At 40.0% G+C, this 19408-nt stretch overlaps 1 protein-coding gene across 1 annotated transcript in view; it reads left to right on the top strand.

Moving 5' to 3' along the window:
• PRTG (protogenin) overlaps window positions 1–19408 on the top strand; it is a 129080-nt gene that overhangs the window by 88362 nt on the left and 21310 nt on the right. The window contains exon 12 of the mRNA XM_030931785.1: window positions 19024–19119. Within this exon, the coding sequence (XP_030787645.1) occupies window positions 19024–19119 (96 nt within the window). The remainder of the gene's footprint in view (window positions 1–19023; window positions 19120–19408) is intronic.

The following is a 19408-nucleotide window of genomic DNA, read 5'->3' as shown; positions in this document are numbered from 1 at the left end:
TAGATGTGTGAGGTCCTTAAAGATCTAAGTTAAACTAGAGGGAGTTTTTTAAAAGAAACCATTAGCACATGAAAGAAACTTCAGGGTAGATAGAAAAAAACATTTGCTGCATAGCAGTAATTACACTTGTGGTTTTTGTTTTGTTTTAGGTTTAAACTTTCTTCTTAAAAAAACTTAACGCACATGAAATTTTAAGCCTTGTACTAATTATGCACTCCATGGACCAGAGGGGAGCTGCAAGACAACACTTGCTGGAGGAAAATATTTTATCTTAGTCTTTAAAAATATTTTTATATGTTTATTTTATAACATACACAATATATTAGGGCAGTCACACATATGTATGTTATAAATAAGTGAGGGTATATATAATGAGTATGTGTGTTAGAAAAAATTACTGATGGATAGTGAAACTTAAAAATTTGGAAACCACTGTTCTAAAATATTGAATCAGGTGTTTTGTTTTTGAGATTTTTTTTTTTTTTTGGAGTCTTTCTCTGTTGCCCAGGCTGGAGCGCAATGGCATGATGTCAGCTCACTGCAACCTCTGTTTTCTGGGTTCAAGTGATTCTCCTGCCTCAGCCTCCCGCGTAGCTGGGACTTCAGGCGTGCACCACTATACCCAGCTAATTTTGTGTTTTTAGTAGAGACGGGGTTTCACCGTGTTGCCCAGGCTGGTCTGAACTCCAGCAGTCTGTCCGCCTCGGCCTCCCAAAGTGCTAGGATTACAGGCGTGAACCACCGCGCCCGGACTAGTAAGGTGTTTCTAAGTGATTATGCTTTAGGAAACTTTATAGTTTAGAGAAGGAAATAGACATTAATCAAATCACCACATAATTACAAATTTTAGTGTTATGATGTAAAATCATTTGGAGTGAAGGGGCTGTGTAATAGTGGACACTGTAGTTTGAGGGTGGGGGTCTGGGTAGGTTTTCCTGAGAAGCTGGTACTGAATTTGAGATCTGAAAGATAATAGGAGTTAACTAGGCAAAGGATCCTGACAGGATAGTGAAAGAAGGGATGGTGTAAACTAAAGCAATAGAATGATCATCAAAGCAGGCTAAATACGAGCACTTATTTCTGTCTAAACAACCTGATTTATCAGTTGGTTTGGATAAGCTAGTGTGATCCCACGAGGGTTCTCTAACATCCTCCTGACGTAGTTTATTGAAACTGTACATATTTTCCTGTTCCATTTTGAGATGCTTAGAAGCTTGAAAGACTTGAAATCCCAGCAAATGTGGGCTGCTGTAAGAGGAGGCCACTTGAATTAGCCTTGATAGCTCACTCCATTGACATTTATCTTGATTTCTCATAGAAACTAGAGCAGCTGCCTCAGCTGAGTGTTACAGTGACATCTTAGCTTTCCCAGCCTGCCAGGATGTTAATAACTTATGAAACCTGTGCACACAGTAAGGCAGCACATTTTGCCTGATTATCACTATTGGTTCATCTCTTCCTGGGTAGATTGTGTAAATACGTCTAACTGGGATCATTACTTCAAATTTATATATCTCCCATTTCCTTCTAAGAAAGAGTTGAGGTGACTTGATACAGAAACACCAAACTTAAGAAAATAAAAAAACAAATAGATGAAACAAAGCCCAGTATTAGGAATTTAGGGTTAAACACACTCATACTTAAAGTGAGAATGTAAATTAATATACAACTTTTCTAGGGATAATTGGGCAATACCAAAAATGGGAGGGGACTTAGGCATACTCCAACCAGAATTTCCATTAATAGAGACCTATCACAAGAAAATAATAATGAGGGCTGGGCGCAGTGGCTCACGCCTATAATCCCAGCACTTTGAGAAGCTGAGGTGGGCGGATCACGAGGTCAGGAGTTCGAGACCAGCCTGGCCAACATAGTGAAACACCGTCTCTACTAAAAATACAAAAATTAACCAGGCATTGTGGTGCATGCACCTGTAGTCCCAGCTGCTTGGGAGGCTGAGGCAGGAGAATCGCTTGAACCCAGCAGGCAGAGGTTGCAGTGAGCCAAGATTGCACCACTGCACTCCAGCTTGGGCTACAGAGCAAGACTTCATCTCAAAAAATATATATAGTAGTAATAATAATAATAATAATAATAATGTGCATACACAAACATTTAACCCCAAGAGTCTTTACTGTAATATACAAGGTCACTTATAATTGGAAAAGCTGGAGAAAACCTATATATTTAGCTACTGATATTTAATAAGCTATGGTACATTCACACAATTTGAATATAGTCTACAGCCATACCACCCTGAATACTCCTGATGTCGTCTGAATAAATATGGACATTGGAAGGAATGTTTTAGAAGAGAAACGACAGAAATAGTTCACAGTGTATTACATTTTAAAAGCAGGTTATAAAATATATAAATATTGAATATATGTATGTATGGATAGTAAAGGGAATGAAAAGAAAATAGGAGCCTAATGTTCACAGTGCTTATCTCCATGTGCTGGTATTAAGAACCTTTTATTTTTATTTCCTTTTGTTTGCTTGTCTGAATTTTATAAATTTTTCATAACATATATTTGATTATAATTTTTTTAAAAGTAATTTTAAATTGAATATACCTAGATGAAGAGATTGGGACAAAGATAAATAAAGACTGGAAAATCAGTGAAACTAGGATTATGTTCTTTATCGCGTGCCATATGGTCTTATACTATTGCTAGAAATGGCCTATAAGTTTAGTTACTTACTTCCTTGCAGTCAGAACAAACTACAGTTAGCTATGGGACACAGGATATTTTAATTATCAAAAGAAGTTTGTAGTATACTAATTAAATTCCCAGGATACATTACCTCCAGAAAAACTCTGTATGTTGAAATGGTTGAAGAATCTCTATGAATCGTGTGTTGAAATCATTTTAACGTATGCTTGATAATAAGGAAAGAAGATTCCTGTGGTATCTAGGATCATTAACAAGTTATAAAGTTTTGGTTGACCTAGAGATATTAGTGGAGGAAACAAAACAGTTTTTCTTTTTTTTTTTTTGAGACGGAGTCTCGCTCTGTCGCCCCGGCTGGAGTGCAGTGGCCGAATCTCAGCTCACTGCAAGCTCCGCCTCCTGGATTCACGCCATTCTCCTGCCTTAGCCTCCCGAGTAGCTGGGACTATAGGCGCCTGCCACCTCGCCCGGCTAGGTTTTGTATTTTTTTAGTAGAGACGGGGTTTCACCGTTTTGGCCAGGATAGTCTCGATCTCCTGACCTCGTGATCCGCCCGTCTCGGCCTCCCAAAGTGCTGGGATTACAGGCTTGAGCCACCGCACCCAGCCTACATTTTTTCTTAACTTTCACTTTTCTCCATCTGAATGGCCAAGTATGATGATTTTTAGTGTGTTCCCCTTTCTTGAATAGCTACACATCCTCTCTTTTTATAAAATGACCTTTATCTCAGAAGAAAAATCATGGCAATGGGCCTCAATTGTGACCCCACAAAACAATAGAAACTATGTTTGAAGCCTCCAATAACCTTGAGAAGTAAGGAGACACGCTTTTAAAAGGCCCATTTGTCTGTGTGTATCTCTGAGAAATTACAGTGATTATTTTAATCATAGTAATTCTGTGTCCTCAGAGGGCTCAATTGTGTACTTAACATGGCCTCATTCTTGGTATACTGCATTCCAGTGCTGTGTACATTTTACAGATTGGCATTCTAGTATGATTCATTGGGAATTTTAAAAGAAATCTACATTTGCTTACTTTATATTCAAAGTCCCAGATAGTTCTAGAAATCTTACTAGAAGTCTGACAGCATGCTGGTATCTCTCCTTTTTGTTGTCCTCAGTGTCAAACAAGTGATCAATATAAACATTTGTATATAGATAGGTGGATATAACTTCATATAGATAAAAAGAGATAAAATTGGCCACTAAGAAAATTATGCTGCTCTGGCCGGGCTCATGCCTGTAATCCCAGCACTTTGGCAGGCCGAGGTGGGCGGATCACGAGGTCAGGAGATCAAGACCATCCTGGCTAACACAGTGAAACCCCATCTCTACTAAAAATACAAAATATTAGCCGGGCGTAGTGGCAGGCACCTGTAGTCGCAACTACTGAGGAGGCTGAGGCAGGAGAATGGTGTGAACCAGGAGGTGGAAGTTGCAGTGAGCCAAGATTGCGCCACTGCACTCCAGCCTGGGCGACAGAGCGAGACTCCGTCTCAAAAAAAGAAAAAGAAAAATTATACTGCTCTGGGTTAGGAAAGCTTTTGAAGTCATGTCTCTCTTCAACAAGCAACCTAACAGATTATAGATTTTTTGTTTTTCCTTCATAAAATACCCTAGATTAAAGTCGTAATTTAACCTTTGTAGTATTCTTGTCAAAAATGTTTAGCCCGAATCTAATAAGAAACCATTAGATAAGTCCAGATTGTGAGACATTCCACAAAATAGCTCAACTGGAAATGCCATCCTTGGGGAAGACAGGAAAAGAGCAGGAGACAGTTCTAGATGGAGACACGAACGTGGAGTGTGTAATCCTGGATTTTTGTGGGGAAAAGCAGTTATAAATAATATTATTGGACAATTTTGGAAAGTTAAATATGGACTATATATTGGATAAATGTTGCCATTGTTAAATTTGTTTGGTGTAATAATACTGTGTTTATGTTGGAGAACATTCATCTTTAGGGGAAAACGTCACAGTATTTAGGTGTGATGTGAAGTGTCATGATGATTCAATAAAAAAAAAGATGTGTATAAGTACACACAAAAAAGAATAAGAAATAAAGCAAATACATTAAAATGTCTAAAACTAATTTTAAAGGTTTAAAAATGCCCTGTACTCTTGTACTGACAATTTTTAGTCTGTAGCATCTCCAAATTAGATAATGATTTTACAATGAGTAGGCACTGAAAGGTTAAAACAACAGCACTTCTGAAGCAATTGCTTATAAAAAAAATTCTCTAGGAATGTGGGGATATTTAAAAGTTGTATCAGTCAGTATATATTATAAGTTTGCCTCTTAAGAAATTAAGGCACAGAAAATCAGTTTCTTATTCATACTGTCCAAAGCCCACTTGTTCATATTGTCCAAAGGTCTTACTGTCTTATTCATACTGTCCAAAGCCCACTTGAGGAACTAAAGGCTGTTTCTGTAGCTGAGTGGATACTACAAAAATACTCTGAACTGAAATTATTTCCTTAAACAACTGAATAACTCATTCATGAAACGTTTGTAAACTGATATATTCAATCTGAAATATATTATTATAAATAAGAAACCTAGATCTGTTGAATGTTTTATTTATCAGAAAATCTTTTTGGTTTAATTGTATATGCTTAAATTGTTTGAGGTTCTCTGTCATATGTGTTGAAAACCATTTTAAGATATGTTGAATACCTTTCAGTACCCCTAAGCATCTTCAGTATCTTTTAATACCTAAAAAATTTCAGGTTGACTAGACTGTTTATAGCCAGTTAACACATTAATAATATGCAGCTGCTCAGATCTCAGAACTCCCAGAATTCTCTTATTTGCTAACATTAAAATCGATTTCCGAGTGGTGCATTCAGTGAAGTTTACATAAGTTGTTGTAACATACTGTTTCTTGTGAGTTTTAAAGGAGGTGTAAATAAATAAACAATCATGGTTTTATCACTGTGATTGATGAAGCCGATATTTTACCAGCTTGCATTTCCCACTTGAGAAGAAATTTAAGATTGGTTTCAAGCCATCTGCATCTTTCTCATTTTGTGAGCTTGCTTTTCACTGCCGAGGGTTGAGATTTGAAGGGATGGTTATCAAACTACAGATGTTTTTGCAATGAAACTGTGCACCTCTGACCATGTCACTGTGGTTCAGGAGATGATAGATGGTATTTTCATGTTGCTTCACAAAAGGGTCAAAATGGCATGGCAAGCCCACGACAGTGAAACGGAAAAATATTAGTCCTGGGAGGAAATTTATTTCATAGCTTCAGGGGAAGTTTGGTTGTCATGAATAGGCTCTCTCTGTCAGTCTATAAAAATATTGTTTGTAAGGCAATGATGTATGTGAGACAGACCGTGTATGTGTATTGGCAGACAGAGCAGCTACTTAAACAAATGCTAAGCCAAGTACAGTAGCATGAGTCAAGTGTTCTACTTCGGATGCTTTTAGGGTAACGATTGTTTTTGATGGAAATGTCAACATCATCAAATTTATTTCATTTTCTGATGTAACAACTTTAAGTAAACTTCCTTTGTAAATTTTATACCTTCTTAATGATTCTAGGATACGGCACACACACCGCTATTCTAACACACTTTTTTTGTTTTAGAATTATAAATTTTGTACTTATAATCAACGATCATTCCATTTTACTCACTTTTAAATTATTTGGGTATGTATATGTGGACATAGCCTTAATAGTATGGTTCATATACAACTACTATAAATTCTGGGACAGTTAAGCCACTGTCCTTTTGAAGTGTTCTTTTCTTTTTCTCTTCCCTAACCCAAGGAGATATCAACCCTCACTGTATTTCCATTAATTGGTAGTGCAGTGGGAGAGACTCATCTTACACAATTGGACCAGTGAGGTTCCTTTCTTCCACAGCGATTCACAAAAGGAAAGGCCTTCTATTAGAGAGGTACATAGGAGATCAAAAACCATGTTTGTGGGACCTTCCAGTCTCACTTTCGTATTAGTTTTTCAGTGTTTGAATGTAAATCAGATTCACTTATAGCAGAGTTCAAGTAGAAATCTTCAACTGTAAATATTTCTTATCTAGACATCCTAAGAGAATACATTTGTCAAAAAATAAAGAGTGTTTTTAAAATAATTTTTAAAAGCCTGATGGACAATTAAAAATGAAATTACATGATCAAAAAAGAAATAACAGGATCAAAACATTAGTGAACACAACATAACTGGGAAAGGAAAGCCTTACGCTTCTGGAGTTTACAAAGCAATCCCAGTCATTTGGGGGAGATTTTAAAAATAGAAATTATCGGCCAGGCGCAGTGGCTCACGCCTGTAATCCCAGCACTTTGGGAGGCTGAGGTGGGTGGATCACAAGGTCAGGAGATCGAGACCATCCTGGCCAACATGGTGAAACACCATCTCTACAAAAAAAAAAAAAAAAAATTAGCCCTGCATGGTGGCGGGCACTTGTAGTCCCAGCTACTCAGGAGGCTGAGGCAGGAGAATCGCATGAACCCGGAAGGTGGAGCTTGCAGTGAGCCGAGATTGCGCCATTGCACTCCAGCCGGGGCGACAGAGTGAGATTCTGTCTCAAAAAAAAAAAAATAGAAATTATTTGGCCGGGTGCAGTGGCTGATGCCTATAATTCAAGCACTTTGGGAGGCTAAGGCTGGCGAGCAGATCACCTGAGGTCAGGAGTTCGAGACCAGCCTGGCTGACAGGGCAAAGCCCCGTCTCTACTAAAAGTACAAAAATTAGCTGGGCATGGTGGGACATGCCTGTAATCCTAGCTACTCAGGAGGCTGAGGCAGGAGACTCACTTGAACCCAGGAGGCAGAGGTTGCAGTGAGCTGAGATCACGCCATTGCACTCCAGTCTGGGCAACAAAGAGCGAAACTCCATCTCAGAAAAAAAAAAAAGATCAATAGGATATACTTATTTTGGTAGGAAACTGATTCTCAAATGTCACATACAAAGAACTTTCTTCTAAATTATTCTAAACTCAGTAGGAGAGGGGATGTTTTTACTGGGAGTGAGAGATGTTATTTGTCTTAAGACCCTTTCAGGGGGTGGGGGCAAAACAAAAGAGTGTGTCATTTCAGGTTTAGATAAGTACTCTACCGGTCAGCTTCCATGAAAGCTGTATATAGAATACACGGGGAAAGTTGTGAGAAGGGAAGGACTGACCACTCCATCTGCTGTTCTATTTTACACTCAAATCTTCTATATTTTATCATACAACAAATATATAACATTTGGCATAGTTATCATTAAAGAGAACTCCTTTAAATTTATAATGCAAACAGTGAAAAATGTTTCTGATTAACAATCCCTTTTAGAGATTCAGTTTATAAATGGAGAATGAATTTTTAATCTAGGCTTAACGTTTACCTTCTTTTAGCTAAAAACCTGTTTTTTAAATCAGCATACTAGTACGTTCATATAAGATATTTTAATCATCATGAATTCATGTTTTCCATTCTAACACAAGTTTGATGATATGAGACAAAGAATGCTGTCTTAGAGATCTGCTCCCCTCATCTCGGTGTGATTTCAAGTGGAGAAACACTGTAGTCTTATATTTGGAAGACTTGAAGGCAGATCGCATTGTTCAAATGTGATTTGTGTTTTTGTTACTGTGCTTACACATAGCATTTTAGCCTAGTGTTTCACTCGGCTTCCCTTTCCCACCCATCCCCCTTAGCATTTTTCCTGCTCCTCTGCTGCTGGGCCAGACTTGAGCTGGCCCCAGATTCTATGTCAGAGGCCATGACCCAGGTGTCAGAGCAGTCGGTACCGCTGGCCTCTTCTCTGAGTAATTATGGGAGGGGGGTATTGTGTCGAAGAGACAGGCTTGGGGGCAGTGCAGTCACCCTGGCTAGCCAGACCAAGGAGCTCTCCAGTTGGACTGCAGGGGAACAATGGGCCTGAAAAGGCTCACACAAAACCTTGTAGCACAAAAGATTAAATTAAAAATGGACATTTGCCTAGACATTAGGTTTCATCCTTCAGACTTTCACCTTTCTTACTTATTCTGATAATTTCCTACCTAAACATCTTGAGATTTCGCATATCCTGACCTTGTATCAGCATATTTTCTGATTGCTACCTACTTTTGCATATATATTCTAATTCGACGATTTTTAATGCTTTGAAGCTGTGTTGACTGTGACACTTTGTTGCTGATATAGCAAAGCTTTTCTATAGCAGCATTTTAAATAAACAATTTAAAGTTATACATAGTCGTTTTCAAATAGTGCTTTTTTATTTTCTTTATGCATTTTATTAGGCCACCCCAGCGTGTTCCTGTCTGTAAATTGAAAAGTGGCAGAGGGTAATCCTAAAGTAGATGTGATTGCTCTTCTTCCTTTGGTCGTAGGAGGATTTTTTCCCCCTACTTGAGAATTTCCACAGAAGGATGGGCAATAAAACTCTCTTAAGTTTTCACCAGAGCTGAATTTTAGAAATAGTGTTGGAGGTGGAGTCACTCCTGTGGGAGAAAAGTTTTCTCATGTTCTTGACCTCAGGTTTTCTCTTAATTTTATCTAACCCCGACCTGCTTGCTCTGACCTGGCTCTTTTCGAGGCTTCTGGAGCCTCACAAACAAACATCAGCTGAAAGCAACGAAGACCTATTTTCATGACCCAAAGATTATCTCTTACTATTGATCCACAGCCCAGTACTTTGAAATGACTGTTTTTTCTTACGCATTTTCCAGGGAACAAACCTGTTAGTATTACAACAAAGAGTCCCTAAAGTTTGAATGTGATGTCCGTCGGTTTTAGGGTCTTAGTTCATCTTCAGTCAGGCAGTACTTACTCTTCATGGTATTGGGGGGAAGGTGTGGTGTGGAAGCTTCCTACTCAGTAAGCGTGTTAGCTTTTGCCTTGGGTCTTAAAGAAGTGTAAGAATAAAGCAATGATCAAAAGCCAGCAGGATTGGAATTCTTGAATGTGTTCTCCTTAAAGTAAAATTAATTTACTACCTAATGTTTATATATCTCATTATTGTGCTTTTGTTCTACGGGGCATTTGAGTAGCTTGAATGTGTGTATTAATATCTCCCATTTATTCGGGGCCTGTAACCTAGCCTGTTTCAGAGATAACTTAACCAAGTAGTTGGAGGCGGGAGGGGAAGGGTTTCAAGCCACTTCGTAGGAGTGGATGCCATTCTTTAGAATGTACTCCTTTACACATACTCTTACTCCTTTACACATACTCTTTTGCTATCTGATTTCTCAAACATTAGTGATATAGGGCCCCTGTTTTACAAAATAGGCCCAAAGGCACAGACTTGGAACTGAAGGACAACCCTCTGCCAAGCTTGTCCTCTTCCAATTCTGTTGGTTGACCTGGGCTGGAACTTTGACATGTTCTTTTCTTTTCTGTTTTTTGAGACTGATTCTCACTCTGTCACGCAGGCTAGAATGCAGTGGCAGGATCACTGCAACCTCTGCCTCCTGGGCTCAAGCAATCCTCGCACCTAAGCATACCAGGTAGCTGGGACTATAGGAATGCACTATCATGCCTAGCTAATTTCTGTATTTTTTGTAGGGACGGGGGTTTTGCTGTGTTGCCCAGGCTGGTCTCGAACTCCTGAGCTCAAGCCATCTGCCACCCTTGGCTTCCCAAAGTGCTAGGATTACAGGCATGAGCCACCAAGCCCAGCCACTTGATACTTTCTTACTCCTTAGTCTCTTCTCTCAACAGTTCCATTTAGTCACCTGCCTTACATGTATATTTAATAAAGTTCACAATGTCTCACTGGGCTCTCAAAGCTCTGTGTGATCTGTCCCCAGCCTCACTTTTCTGTGTGACCCTCCCCCATAAAATACCCTTTACTGCTGCAAATCTGAATTCCTCCCTGTGACTTCTCTCAGGGAGAGTGTGCTCCTGTCTCCACACCTTTGCTCATACTCTTCCCTTGGCCTAGATCTCTTCTTCCCCATTCTTATTGTAGGATCAAGTTCTGCTCAAATGCCACCCCCTTTGTGAAGCCCTGCCCACTCTCCAAAGTAAGCGGTAGTCGTTCTCTCTTGTGAATAAATTTAACACATCTCTTTTGCAGCAGTTATTCCTATCTTGCATGGTACTTATATTTATTTATTTTTGTCTTAGCTCCCCTAATAGATTGTTATCTGAACATATTTGACAACACTGATAAATGTGTCACCTTTCTAATTGTACAGATGAGGAAACTGAACTCCACTAGACTGAGCGACTTTCATAGCCACACAGCGTGTTAATCCAAGATTTATATCCAAATCTCCAAATTCCCAAACCAACTTTCTCCCCTAAATTTAGGCATTTAGCACTAAAAGACACCTATCAAGTATCTGATGTTTTTTCTAAACATTTTACAAGTATAAACTCATTTAATCCACATTTTATAGATGACGAAACTTGATTCAAACCCTAAACCCAAGTAGTGTGGTTATGGAGTCTGTTGTTTAATTACTACACCACCATGCCCTTGTACATGAGAGAGAGCAGGGATTAGGAATTATAGAATGCTAATAGCAATTATATTATTACTATTTATTTATTTATGTATTTATTTTTTGAGACTGAGTCTCACTCTGTCTCCCAGGCTGGAGTGCAGTGACGTAATCTCAGCTCACTTCAACCTCCACCTCCCAGTTTCAAGCGATTCTTGTGCCTCCCCCACCCAAGTAGCTGGGATTCCTTTCTTTATGCGCTTACCACCACACCTGGCTAATTTTTGTATTTTTAGTAGAAACAGAGTTTCACCATGTTAGCTAGGCAGGTCTCTAACTCATGGCCTCAACTGATCCACCCACCTTGGCCCCCCAAAGTGCTAGGATTACAGGTCTGAGCCACCGTGCCCCACCACTTTATATTTTTATTAGTGTATTATTGTTGTTGTTGTTATACTCAAGCCCTCTTTTAAAGCACTTCCTGTGAATTAAATTATTTTCCTTCCCCCCACAGCTTCATGAGATGGATGCTATTATCATTGTTATATCCATTTGACAGGTGATTGTAACCTAGGTACAGAGAGAAAAAATAACTTCCCCAAGTTTCATAGCAATGACCAAGCTAGTGTTGGAATTTCAGTCAGCCTGGGTTTAACATCCCAGCTCTTGACCACTGTGGTAGGCTGTCTCTTAGCTTCTTAGTAGCACTGAGTCATTAGGAAAGTTGTCTTCTATTTGGCTCAGCATCCACTCACTGTAGAGGACACTGAAGCAAAACTGATACAGAGGGGTTTTTTTGTTGTGTTTTGTTTTTTGAGACGGAGTCTCACTCAGTCTGGAGTGCAGTGGCATGATCTCGGGTCTCTGCAACCTCTGCCTCCTGGGTTCAAGTGATTCTTCTGCCTCAGCCTCCTGAGTGTCTGGGACTAGAGGCACATACCACCATGCCTGGCTAATTTTTGTATTTTTAGTAGAGATGGAGTTTCACCATATTGACCAGGCTGGTCTCAAACTCCTGACGTCATGATCCGCCCACCTCTGCCTCCCAAAGTACTGGGATTACAGGTGTGAGCCACCGCGCCCGGCCAATACAAAGGTTTTTGAAGTTTATATGACATATTTATAGGTATGGCAAATACTTATCCAAGACAGCCCTTCTTTTTGCTGCTATTTCATCAGGCCTTTCATTTGGTGAAACTTAAACAATTGCCATAGTTCCTGCGTAACTGTTTTGATTTGCTCGTTCATCAGATACTCAGATACTAGATTTCAGCTGTTATCTGAATGTCTCCCACCTCCTTAATGCCTGGATGAGGGGGTCATCACTCTCCTAACTGGCACACAGATGCCATCTAGTGATGGAGAACAGAAATGCAAGTTTTTCAAGTACAGTGCTGAACGAAGGCATGGGGTTTTTTGTGTGGTGTTTAGAAACATATTTCAGTGTAGGTTACTTAAAGTGTTACACAGAGATACAGTTAATGCACTATTATTGTTAGATGGTGTACAGTTAGAGTGGAATTAAGCAGGTTGTTGACGAGTACGACTTTTAAAGATTTTGGCATTAGAGAGTCTCATTTTACAGGCCTTTGTCTTGTTCTGAGTGTGGTCATTGAGGGTACGAAACACCTCATTGTAAAAATGGGATATAATTATTATTAACAGGTTGAATTAATTTTTGTATCCATATGCTTGCTGTTTCTAATACTTGCCCTCAAACTCTTCCAGATTTCCCTTTAATGAAATGACTTACTGTTCTTCCACTAGGAAAGGAATTTATTAAGTTGTTTTCCAAAGCGTTTATGATCATTAGGGCTGTTCCTTTGTTGGCAGATGAGAGATTATTAGATTAATATGGAAGATGTGGGTGAAGGTAGATATACCACTGGGAGAAATATATGCCATTTGACATGGTTGCCAAAACAGCAAGCATTCTTAGTGGCCACAAACACAAAACACAGTTGTTTCAATAGTATATACAAGCCAACACACACTTGGGAACCTTTGCCTGCCTGCTCTGTACACCAGAGAATATTAGGGAGGACAGAGAGTGGTTAAACTCAGCTTTAGTACTTGCCAATTGCTAATTTGCCGATATTCTGTTCTCTAGATCTTGTTTGTATGAACGAACAGAGATCTTTGATATTGATAAGCTTTCACAAAGTTGATTCCAAAATGTGTTAAATTAGCCATATTTTTGATACTACCTTTTCTCCCAGGCACCTTTACTCACATGACAGCAATATAATATTTTGTGTTTGCTAATTATAGGAACTCTACAAAGTACTTCATAGGCATAATTTCATTTAATATTCTTAAAATCCCTATCAGAGAGGTCCTGTTAACATTTCCATCTTCCAAATCAAAATAAGCAAGGCTTAGAAAAGTAAGAAACTTGCTCAAGTCTATACAACTGTCAGGGTTAAATAATAGTTACAGATAGAATATTCATTTATCAGCCTGTCTTCTTTGGTAGATTGAAATTAAAAGCAAGATTTGCGTTGTTCTAGTCCTTGAGTCTCTCATGCAGTGCCTGACTTTTGGTAGGCTCTTGATAAATGTTTATTGATACCTGCGAACTCTTTCTTAGCCAGACGTGGCTCTGACTGTTCTTTTTTTATTTTGAGACAGAGTTTCACTCTTGTCAACCAGACTGGAGTGCAATGGCGTGATCTCAGCTCATGCAACTGCTGCCTCCTGGGTTCAAGCAGCTCTCCTGCCTCAGCCTCCCGAGTAGCTAGGATTTCAGGCGCCTGCCACCACGCCCGGCTATTCCTTGTTTTTTCAGTGGAGACAGGGTTTCGCCATGTTGGCTGACTTGGTCTCACGTGGTCCACCTGCCTCGGCCTCCCAAAGTGCTGGGATTACAGGTGTGAGCCACCACGCCCAGCTTGACTCTTCTTTATGTGACTAATAATCCAAGTAGAGGAGCTGGTGATGAGAATGAATCAGGTTGGAAGGAAGGTGAGACCAGTCCTAGAGCCAGCAGGGAAAAGATGGAGAGTACAGTCATAGCAGTGCGTCAGGAAGATGATCATTTTGGGGCCAAAGGGTGACTCCCTAATAAAAGAACATTTGGCTAGGGACAGAATGTAAATGTAAGCTGACAGTCCAGAGCTGCACTGTTATGAATCAAATTTGTGTTAGATTAATCTGAGCTTTCTTTCCTAACCCTTCATCTTTATATATTGCTAAATCTTTAAGCAAGTTTAACCCTAAATTCAAATATTACCCGTTTGAGCCATCACCCCAGGACCATTAAGAATTGAAGAATGAGGCTGGGCGCGATGGCTCACGCCTGTAATCCCAGCACTTTGGGAGGCCGAGGCGGGTGAATCACAAGGTCAGGAGATTGAGACCATCCTGGCTAACATGGTGAAACCCCGTCTCTACTAAAATATAAAAAAAAAAAAATTAGCCAGGCGTGGTGGTGCATGCCTGTAGTCCCAGCTGCTTAGGAGGCTGGAGCAGGGGAATTACTTGAACCCGGGAGGCAGAGGTTGCGGTGAGCCAGGATCGCGCCACTGCACTCCAGCCTAGCGACAGAGCAAGACTGTGTCTCAAAAAAAAAAAAAAAATTGAGTCGTTTTTTACGCTCCTTGTGTTGAGTTTTGAATAAACTGGAACCAACTTCTCCCTGTCTTCCCTTTCTCCTCCTTCCCTTGCTGGGCTTTGAGGAGGCCTGCACTGTTTGTGGCTGTTCTTTCTAACTCCACTTTCCCCCCAAAACCATGTAGCCTAAGTCTGCTGGGTCTCATGTAACCAAGTACCACAGACGTGGCAGTGCTTAACACAAGAAGGGCTGTAACAGGCCTTGGGACTGGTTCCCTGTGGCATTTTAAAGTGTTGCCCCTGGTCTCTGCTGTGTCCCTTAGGCGTCGGAGGGTCTTTGTAGAACTATGAAGTTTTAGGACTTGACTTCTGCTACTTAGGCTGAGGTTCATTCTTAGTGTATTTACGTGTATTTACCATATTGGTCCTAAACTTTGTTTTTCACCCTGTATCCTTAATTCTGTTAATGCTGTAGCTATTCTGTTTTCTTTTTTAGCTGATCATTGTTACTGCCTGGTAGTGCTCATCTTAACACTATGTGAGGGCTCTGGTCCCTACTTCCACTCTTAAATTTACAAACATGAAGTCACATTTCTGAAAAATTAATGAACAAGAATGAACCAGGATATTCCAGAGTCTCTGGATTAACAAACCAAAATAATATTATGACTAGATTTTGAGACTGGAGACAAATTTCTTAAAGCTAAAAAGGAAGGTGTGGTGAATCCACATTGTCCGCTGCTCAGCTTTGCCCCTAACCTGGTAATTCTGTATTTTGGGTGTGTGTGTGTGTGTGTGTGTGTGTGTGTGTGTGTGTGTAAAACTTTTCTATTTGGATAGAAAGGATCTTGTACGCCTGATATAACCTGGGAAGGAACCTGGTCCTTGAGACAGTGACTCCCTGATGATTTCCAAATAGGAGACGGGGAGCTGCTCCTCCTTTCATGGGGCTTCTGTGAGTCTGTCCTGAGTGGGCAGTAGCCAAGTGCTTGGGGCATTAAAAGAGCAACTTGGTTCTCTCATCTCTTTGGGACACATTAGCTGTTTCTGTCTGACCAACAAAAAAGTTTAATTCTGGGTTTAAAATTTAGTATAAGACATTTATTTTTTAAAAAGGAAGAAGGGAAAACTTGAGGAATCAATTTTAGGGCTAAGAAATGGAACCATTCCAGAGATGTATTCTTGCAGTGTTGATTGAAGTTGTTTGCACAGTAGAAAAAAGATTAATCTCTCCACCTGTATGCATAACCCTCATCAAAATGAGCTTTCTCTGTGAAATAGCTGTATTCATATCTGGCCCCCTGTGGAGAACATGAGCTACTTTGAGGGCAAATCTATCCTATCCTTCCTTTTCTGTATCTCCTGTATTCTAGTACAATACCTTTATATTCTGGAACCTTTCCTAAAGACACTCTTCTAATTGAGTAGAGACAGAATAAAGAAGTATTTTTCAGCTGGGCGTGTTGGCTCACACCGGTAATCCCAGCACTTTGTGAGGCCAAGGTAGGTGGATTGTTGAGGCTAGGAGTTTAAACCAGCCTGACCAACATGGGGAAATTAGCCAGGTGTGGTGGTATGTGCCTGTAGTCCCAGCTACTTGGGGGGGTTAAGGTAGGAGGATCACCCGAGCCCAGGGAAGTGAAGGCTGCAATGAGTCATGATCACACCACTGTCATCCAGCCTGGGCAGCAGAGTGAGAACCAGTGTCCAAAAAGAAAAAAATCATTATTATTAGGAGACAAACTTCTTTTGACAGAGGCACACGTGTTTGTGTAAATTTAGAGACCCTGTACTTGGTCACGGAAATAACAAGTTCTTGGTTCAGCTTCATGCATATTGGACATTCTCCTTAACACCTTTGAAGGCCTGCTGCAGTGGCTCATTCCTGTACTCCCAGCACTTCGGGAGGCCAAGGCAGGCAGATCGCTTGAGTACAGGAGTTAGAGACCAGCCTGGGCAATATGGTGAGACTTCGTCTCTACACAAAATGCCAGGTGTGGCAGTGTGTGCCTGTAGTCTCAGCTACTTAAGAGGCTGAGGTGGGAGGATCATCTGAGCTCGGGAGTTTGAGGCTGCACTAAGCTGTAATTGCACCACTGCACTCCAGCCTGGGCAACAGAGTAAGACCCTCTCTCAGAAAACAAACAAAAGAAACCTTGGTATCACAGCCTATACATAAAATGGGCATAACAATTACCTTATGGCGTTTTCTGATAGTCAAATAAGATGATGTATCCAAGAGACATTTTCTATAGGATGGTCAGATGCTAGATTAGTCTTCTTACCTTTCTATCCAGAAAGGTTAGAAGTTTTCTAAGTCTCAGAAAATTTTTTTTTTTTTTTTTTTTTTTGAGACGGAGTCTCGCTCTGTCGCCCGGACTGGAGTGCAGTGGCCGGATCTCAGCTCACTGCAAGCTCCGCCTCCCGGGTTTACGCCATTCTCCTGCCTCAGCCTCTGGAGTAGCTGGGACTACAGGCGCCCGCCACCTTGCCCGGCTAGTTTTTTTTTTTTGTATTTTTTAGTAGAGACGGGGGTTTCACCGTGTTAGCTAGAATGGTCTCGATCTCCTGACCTCGTGATTCGCCCGTCTCGGCCTCCCAAAGTGCTGGGATTACAGGCTTGCGCCACCGCGCCCGGCCTCAGAAATTTTTCATCTTGTAGTTTTCTGAAAAGAGAAATGGAAATGAAAATATTTTGGAAGATTCTTTCAATGAATTTTAATATTAAATATTAGAAAATACCTGTTTCTAAAATATTTATACAAACATATTACTTTGGAGAGTTTTATAAACTTTATATTTTATTTTGGGATTTTATTTAGTTAGTTTATTTTAGAGATGGGGCTTTGTTCTGTTGCCCATGCTGGAGCACAGTAGCACAGTCATAACTCACCACGGCCTCCAACTTCTGGGCTCAACTGGTCCTCCTGCTGCAACCTCCTGAGCAGCTGGGACTATGGCATGCACCACTGCACCAAGCTAATTTTTATTTTATGTTTTATAGAGATGTGATCTTGCTGTATTGCCCAGGCTAGTCTTAAACTCCTGTCCTCGACTTCCCAAAGTGCTGGGGTTACAGGTGTGAGTTACTACATCCAGCCTCTATTTTTAGATTTTTAAATGTTTGGATTCACTTTAGAATTATTTTTAACCTTTAATTTCACGTTGTTTTCCAGATTCGTTATATCTATTAAGGATTATTGTTTTTCCTTATGAAATGTTGGATTTATTTGTGTTGTTTTTTTTTTTATTTAGAGAAGTATAATAGGAAAAGATACTTTTTTTTTTTTTTTTTTTTTTGAGACCAAGTTTCACTCTGTCACCCAGGCTGGAGTGCAGTGGCACAATATTGGCTCATAGCTACCTAAGCCTCCCAGGTTCAAACGATTCTCTTGTCTTAGCCGCCTCAAGTAGCTGGGATTACAGGCATGTGCCATCACGTTCGGCTAATTTTTGTATTTTTAGTAGAGATGGGGTTTCACCATGTTGGCAAGGCTCATCTCGAACTCCTGACCTCAGGTGATCCACCCGCCTTGGCCTCCCAAAGTGCTGGGATTGCAGGCATGAGCCACCGTGCCCAGCCTGAGTTGTATATTTTTGCCCTGAGCAAGTATTCTGTATTTAAATGTCATCATAAACAGTTAACTTAAATTTATTTTTATTATTAAACTTTTTGATTATTTTTTAAATTATGTAAGTTAAAATGTATAACTATTTTTTCAAAGCCTTGAAAAAAGTTGTTTTAATGTGCATTGGATGGACTTTAGTTTTAGTATTGTGATAGTTAACACACACCAGTAGAGGGAGCTCCAACTCATCTTTCTTGGTGAAGTTCGCACTTGAGAATGTAGGTTTGTAGAAAGGACACATTTAAACTTAAAACTTAAGCAAAACATGGTTATATAAATTTTCAAAGGTACTAAAGAATGACAATTGTAATTTTCTTTAGCTTTTTGGAATAAAACAATCCCAGTTTGATTTCCATACTTTGAAGTAAATAGCCCTCAAATATAACTGCCTAAACAAAAAACTTCTACAAAGTGTAATCTCTTGCAAATGATCCATCAAGCAACCCAAGGCTTTTAAAATCAAGAATCTATCTGCCAGTTAAGGAAGAGGAGGAGGAAGAGGAGAGAAAGGAGAAGGAGTGGTTGTGGTAGTGTTATTGTTTGAAATTAGATTAAGTAAAGTAAAATTGTAAATTATTGGTAGATGGGTCACAATAGCAGTGTCATACGCAGGTGAATTGCTGAGTCATTGAGCTGTAATTTTATATTACTGAGAACTTTTATGCATTCAGAAGATTTTTGAACCAAAATCTATAAAGGCTTCGTTCAGAACCTTTCCTCAGATCTAAAGACCTGGTCCTAATTATTTTCTATTGGTTTCTTTATAGACCCCAGAAGAAAATATCATGTGAGGCTCCTGGCTTACAACAACGTAGAAGATGGCTATCAGGCAGATCAGACCGTCAGCACTCCAGGATGCGTGTGTAAGTGAAAGCCATGGCCGTTTGTTTTACTATGGCTCACACTGTTCTTTCTCCTTCTCATCTTTTAAGTACAGTCTCACTACTCCTTGGAAGCCTTGGTGGCTTAATTACTTTATATCGTCTGTGCTGCGTAGCATAGTTTTTTTGTTTTCATTTTTTTTTGTTTTTTGTTTGTTTGTTGCCTCCTGGGTTCAAGCGATTCTCCTGCCTCAGCCTCTCTAATGGCTGGGACTACAGGCACCGCCACCACACCTGGGTGTTTTTTTTTTTTTTGTATTTTTAGTAGAGA

Source organism: Rhinopithecus roxellana, chromosome 5 (genome assembly GCF_007565055.1).
Source record: "Rhinopithecus roxellana isolate Shanxi Qingling chromosome 5, ASM756505v1, whole genome shotgun sequence".
Classification (NCBI taxonomy): domain Eukaryota; kingdom Metazoa; phylum Chordata; class Mammalia; order Primates; family Cercopithecidae; genus Rhinopithecus; species Rhinopithecus roxellana.
This window is presented reverse-complemented; position numbering and strand designations above follow the sequence as displayed.